This window comes from Orbicella faveolata, unplaced genomic scaffold (assembly GCF_042242905.1).
Source record: "Orbicella faveolata isolate gen_17 unplaced genomic scaffold, um_ofav_v1 contig_1, whole genome shotgun sequence".
Lineage (NCBI taxonomy): Eukaryota > Metazoa > Cnidaria > Anthozoa > Scleractinia > Merulinidae > Orbicella > Orbicella faveolata.
In genome coordinates this window covers 34342929-34349407 of record NW_028301536.1, presented here as the reverse complement: position 1 = coordinate 34349407, position 6479 = coordinate 34342929, and the positions used below count along the sequence as shown (strand labels likewise).

Genomic DNA, 6479 nt, shown 5'->3' with positions numbered 1-6479 from the left:
TATCGGTTTAAAATTCAAATTTTGCTATTGACAAACATTTTTCCAGAACTGCTTAGCCCCATTAGATCTTGACAAGAATTTTATTTCTTTCTTTCTTTACCCTCAACATTCTTGCCTTCAACATTTTTTCCCCTAGCATTGAGCTTCAGAATGGCCGTAGAGCGGTTGGCCTCTTCCAGACGTTCAGTTGGTTGGGGCGCAGCGCGAAAATCAGCGCGCGAAAAAAAAAGGCTTTTTTCATTTTTTCGCGCGCTGTTTTCCGCGCTGCGCCCCAACTAACTGAACGCCTGGAAGAGGCTATAGAGCGGTCGACACGTCGTTCATTTTTATCTGTTATCTTTTTTTTTTTTTTTTTTACCGTGAAACGGTTTCAAAATACGCATTTTAATCACAACTTTCAAATTATTTATCATTCGACCGAGATTTCTCTAGTCTTAAACATACAATTGGGGCAGCGATCTTATTTTAAAAAAGTACAATCAGTGACAATAAATAAATAAGTAAAATGATAACTTTATTTAACTGCTAGTGCACATTTACTACTTCACAACTTTTTTTGGAAACTTTAAGGAGCTATAATAGTTTCTGCAACAAAATTCTCGATCGTGATTGGTTCTCCCCGCGCTTATTTGTCACGCAATCGGCATGCGATCATGTGGGTGTCCAATTAAAGGTATCCAATTTGAACTTTTTGTCATTGGATATGTTTAATTGGATACCCACGTGATTCGCTCGTCAATAGACATTTGTAATTCCAAAATTTCTTATAGATACGATTAATTAGTAACTGGACCTCGTGTCCTACAATTCAGGGAGTAATCGTGCTCGTAATTTCAAATCGTCCGATTTTGAAATTACTCGTGCGATTACTCTCTGAATTGTACTCTACTCGGTCCAATTGCTATTACTAATTGCTGCTTGATATATTGACGCATGTGAAATTATTCCTACCGCCCTGATACTGTAATGAAAACTTTGACGACAATTAAAATAATTCATTGAGCGACCAAAAAGAAAAGGAGGAGGGAACATTAATTAAGAAAACTTTATACTTCAAAGATGACATTTTGAATTGGCTATGTCTGTAACCAACGTGTTTTCACTTCTCCAAAGTCGTCTCTAGTTCCTTCCATTGTTCATCTGGTAACTCTGTTGGGACAAATTCAAAAAAAATTACTCTTAAACAGTGCCAAGTCAAAATCTGGCTTTGAAGCCTAGTGATCTTTAGCATGCTACCCTTCCATTCTGTCCCAGCTTAAAAACCCCGGAAAGGAACACAAAGGATGAACGCATGAACTCATGAACTCATGAACCTGTCATGAGGCAATCATGAATGAGGAGGGGAGGGACAGAGGGAACCACTACACATGATGGTCGAATAATATTAGTACTAAAGACCCATGAAACTTCCCCTTTTAAACAGCACCTCCCCCTCCCCCTCCCCCTCCCCCTCCCCCTCCCCCTCCCCCTCCCCCTCCCCCTCCCCACCGCCGTGTCATTGGAGCAAGGAAGGACTTATCTTCACTCTGGATTCAATGAATGAAACTCTTCACTGGCTCAACAGAGGAAGCGTCAAATTAATACTAATGTAGTTTATCGGAGTTTCATGGCGACATCAAACCTAAAAAGAAACATATAGGGTGAATAAGAATAGGCTAGATAGAGTTCAAGTTCATACCACTTAGCACTTTAAAGACAATTCCATATCCATGAATGTCTTCCTTTGTGAATGATGACATATCAAGCTTGGGAGAATTCTTGGAGAAAGGAATGGCGATGCTTTTTAGAAACTTGCAGTCTTCTGCAGTCAATAGCTCATCAAGAAACAGCTCCTTTTGGTCTGTGGTCAATACCCGTTCAAACTGTTGAAACATGTGTGGCTTGATGAATGATTTTAAAATTTGCATTACAAAACAAGCATTCCACAATTTTTTAAGATCTTCCAGCTTCACTTACCCATTGTAGATACTTGTTCACTCGCGCTTTACGTCGTTCTAAAGTCCTTTCCGCAAGCAGCACCTCTTTCTTAATGATGTCCAGTTTAACAATATCTTCGGCTGTCAAAGAATCTAGTCAACAAGATAATAACACTTAGACCACTAACAGTGCCTAGATGTCTTCATTAAAAGCACTGAACATTTGGAAGAGAGGAAACTTATGTCCAGGACTGAACGCAAGTATTGTTTAATTAGTACCTCGCATTTGGAAGGTTTATTTGACATTTTCATATTACTTCATATTTGACAAAACTGTGTGTGTTTTGGTGACTTTTTATCATTGAGGACACTTTGTGATGCCTATCATAAGGAATTTGAATCTCATTAGCGTTCAGTCCTGGACTGGACATATCTGGGAGAGGATGAAGAATGAGGAAGATAATCCCCCCTATGGGCCCCATTCCCAAGGCAATCCGCCTCGAGTTATTTTCACTCGTGGCACCCTTTTCTTTCACGAAAAATGTTATCAACTGCGATGTGTAAATGTTTTTGTGGAGGAAGAAAATACCGGTAAGACGCTCGGGTTGTCCACGTGGGTAATTGTTTTTTTTACAGGATTGACTATTTCTAGACCATCCTGGAATTTCTTAACTTGGATGGGATCTAATTACCCTTCATGCTCTCTTCCCGTTAGCAACGAGTTCGACAAAGAAACGCGAGAGAAAGAACAAAGAAATGAGACTTACAACCTAACAACATTGTTATACAAAATTATATCTAGTTGTTTTTGGTGGTATCATGTTCGAGTTCAGCAACGTAAGAAGCCACTAAGAAGGTTATGAATCCTGGTTGTGACGAGTTTCAGCCGACTGCGTTTTGTTCACGTTTTATATGTAAAGAGCAAGCCCTTAGATAAAAAACAAACTGATTGTCTCACAGCAGCAGCGACGCTCTGGCTTAGCCTATACGTCCGAACATATCCTCAAAAACTTGACTTTGAGGTTTAGGAAAATTGCTCTATAAATGATCCTTGATTTCATATCGTTTTAAAATAAAAGGAACACGAAAGAGCTGTACATCCTCAGAAGAAGACATAGCTCTTTCAACCACGTTTCTATGGCAATTATACATCTGTTACTCTGACCTGACAAATCGCCATCTTCATCCGTATATATCTCTACTGGCAGTGAGTCGCCATTCTCAGCATCTTGCATTTTGGTTGCGTGGTCCAACTCCGCTGTAACAGTCTTACCCACGTACTCTCCTTTGCGGATTTCCAGTCGATTGACTTCTTTATTGTAGCCAACGCGGCAGCACTTGAAGAGAAATGGCGCCCGTACAGTTCTTGATGCCACTTCTGGGGGAATGTACGTCCCCTTGAAATGCGCTTTCAGATGTGGCATAAGAATTTGGACAAACGGCGGCATCTCCACCTAAAATGCAAGCGAGTGAAAAGGGCTTGTGACATTGATGATCACATTTTTGCGGGCCCACATGGGTATCGAAATATATCGGTCATGGCAGGGCTACCGCCAAGCAAAAGTGGATGTTGGGTTAGAAAGTCAATCCCCCATAAAGGCACTGTTCACTATGCAGTCTCCTGCGGATAATGCGTTGCGATGCTTCCTGGAAGATGCAAATACGGCCAAAGAGCATTCAAAGATATTATTTGGACAAAAACTCGGATTCAGTTGGCAAATCACACTCTAATTTCTAAAATGACGAGGCGAACACAATTGAAAGAAGGTATGAGATCTTATATTAGAAACAAGTGGAGCAAAATTTGCTGTCGGCTACAATATTACACTTCGTCACACAATATATGTTATACAAAATTGATACCTGACGCATTCTTTTCCCTATGAGTACAAATTTGTCGCTGTAAATCACAGATGTTGCAAGAAGTAGCTCTTGATCTTCAAAATCCTTCATTTTGTTGGCATCCAGGTCAGCATTAGCCAGTACAGCACGGAGATCTGGGTCTGAAATGTAGTTCTGACTTAAATTGCCAAGCTGCAGGACTCCCTGCTCATCATTTGATTTGAACGTTCCCTCGGTCACATGTCCTCCTATCTCTACGCGGAGCTCATGAGAACTGGGTTTAAGAAAAACAAGAGCTGGGCGTTGGTTGATAAATTACGTAATAAATCAAACACAAAAGACTGTGTTTGACTGCATTTCCAAACACCGAGAAGAGAGCTGAAAATATGATGCGCAAGCATTTTTGACGAACTTGCAAGATGTTTGGAAATGTAGTCGAACATTTTCTTGAGTGTTTGATGAGTTCTCAATCGAAACTAAAACTAAACTAGGAGAAAACGGACAAATAAAATCGTAAACTCTATGTTAATTAAGATCAGAAATGCAAACACCATCACGGTCTTAACTTCCTTTGTTTAACAACAATGAATTATTAATGAGTTTGAGAAGTTCTGTAAACAACCCTTCTACTTCCTCAGCTACAGGATGCAATCTTTACATTCCAGTTAGCTCCATTTCGAAGTCACCCTCCATAATATGTAGTTGTGGTGTGTTTGGAGCATTTTTTTAGCAGTTAAAGCAGGGAAATTATGTCTCGACGCAGTTGGCAAGGCCGTTATTTTGTTATTTTTACCCGTAAATTATTATGCAGCACGTACGGAGAAAAATACTACGAGAAGGACAGAATGGAAATCGGGAAATTTCTAAAATATTGAGCGCAGATTGAAAGTCGCTCTCGTTGAGTGAATGTAGTCTCTCTGTAAAGTTATTTTTTCAACTATGGCATATTACACTAAAATAGCTAGAGCTTACTCCAGTTTAAATAGCTAATTATGTACATGTGATACACATGTATTTTCCTTTACTTTTCTCGCTGACGTTGAGATAAAAGACAAACATTTTTTATTGCTCAAATAGTAGTGTCGTAAGCCCAGAACCAGTCCTCCAAGGGATGTATAACTTTGATTCGGATAAGTAATGAAACGTGGATCTTGTTTAACGGCTTACACAAGATTTGCCCAAGAAGATGGTTATGATTTCAAAATTACAAGCTTAATACATACCTAGAGCCCATGCCAACTTTTTGTGTCTTTAAGAACTCTTCTTTTGTGATTTTAGATTTAACAGATTCAAGAAATGCTTCCTGCGTGCCGCTGTCTACGTATCTCTCAAGTCCTGCAAGAATTACCATTTCCAACTTTGCAAAAGGACGCTTCCATATCGACCGACGTTGTTTGACTACCAGTGCCAAAGGCTTGACATTCTCTGTTTCGCCGTGGAGGACTGGTAAGTATTTGTCGCTAAAATTCTCTTGGGCAAACCTTCGAAGTGAGTCTGCAATCATCTGAAACCAAAACGGAGATAAAATCTTGAATCGAAATTCTCTATTTACAAGTGTTTTTTAACAACCGTCGAATAGAGCAAAGCCACCCCATCAAGTGAGAGTTACATTTGTGTAAATCAGTTCCTTTATAGAATATATAGCTTTGGAAGTAAAAACCAAAATACAAAAGTATTCTGCCTAGCTTGTGACAGAGACTTCGGAGTGTCTTCTTTGCTATACTTCTTAAAGCTACATACAACTGTTTGCCAATGAAATGAATATACCACAAAAGCGCAGTCCCCCTTCAAATTCGAAACAAACATTAATACTGAATGAAATGATGAGTTCGTGGATATTGAAGGCGGGAAAAGCTAACACAGATTAAGACGAAACCCCATAGGAAATCAAGCAATTTCAGTTTTTTGTGGAGAAAAACCTTGTACCAGAATAATTGTGAGTATAGTACTGTCCTTTTTGAATTTTCTAAAAGCTAAATAAAGATAAAAATAGTTCCCTGAAATGACACCAAAAACAATTACCCATGGTAACTCGAGAAACTAAATTTCAAAGTTTAGAGAATTGCGCAAACAGGTACAATTTCATCATCAGCTTCATTTCACCAGTATTTTCAATTGTTTCACATAAACTTCAAAATTTGTTTTCGACATTTGGTGTTGTTAGAAATGATTTCTTTTGAGAAGATATTTAAAACAGTCGCTTTTCGCAAAGAAGTTTGCAACACGATATAAATAATCTTGGTGCAAAGTGTCCCGAGTGACTTCTTATTCGAACTTCTGGTGGATCACCTTCTGAATTTACAAAATCCAGCATTTCACGGAACGAGTGGTGTATCGAGATTAGGATTAATTTAGTTGAGCACTGAGCCTAGTTATTGTCAAAATTTGGCAGATATTCATAGACAAGATAAGTAACCCTCACAAAACATTTTTCTCTACATCTAGATGACAAATGAACATTGATAATTCTCTTCGATTTAAAAAAGGCTGCCAACTTTCAAACCTTGGCTGGCGAACTAGTGGATCATGTATCGGAACGAAAAAAGCTAGGTAGTTTGGAAAACATACCGTAAACTCGAGGCTAGATAGCTTCTTTGGTTAATTCTCTTGACCAACTGAATATAAACTACCATAAATTTACTCGCAATAGAAGCTGACTGAAAACTGAAAAACATGAAAACTGAAATCGTGCTGACGGCCATAGATATCAACGAAAAAGAG

The 6479-nt window shown here is 38.9% G+C and overlaps 1 protein-coding gene across 2 annotated transcripts; it reads right to left on the bottom strand.

Annotated features, from left to right (window-relative positions):
• Positions 1-333: 333 nt before the first annotated feature.
• Positions 334-6427, bottom strand: LOC110052507 (uncharacterized). Of its 2 annotated transcripts, none has more exons than XM_089273763.1 (7): positions 6327-6427; positions 4982-5262; positions 3780-4032; positions 3082-3370; positions 1957-2069; positions 1679-1862; positions 334-1149 (listed from the first exon to the last, which is right to left on the bottom strand). In XM_089273763.1, the coding sequence occupies exons 2-7, from the start codon at positions 5260-5262 to the stop codon at positions 1100-1102; spliced, it is 1170 nt and encodes a 389-aa protein (XP_089129889.1). In that variant the 5' UTR covers positions 6327-6427; the 3' UTR covers positions 334-1099. The 2 variants fall into 2 exon arrangements, with proteins under 2 accessions (XP_089129889.1, XP_089129893.1); XM_089273767.1 differs by having other exon boundaries at positions 3780-4036; positions 4986-5262.
• Positions 6428-6479: the final 52 nt, after the last annotated feature.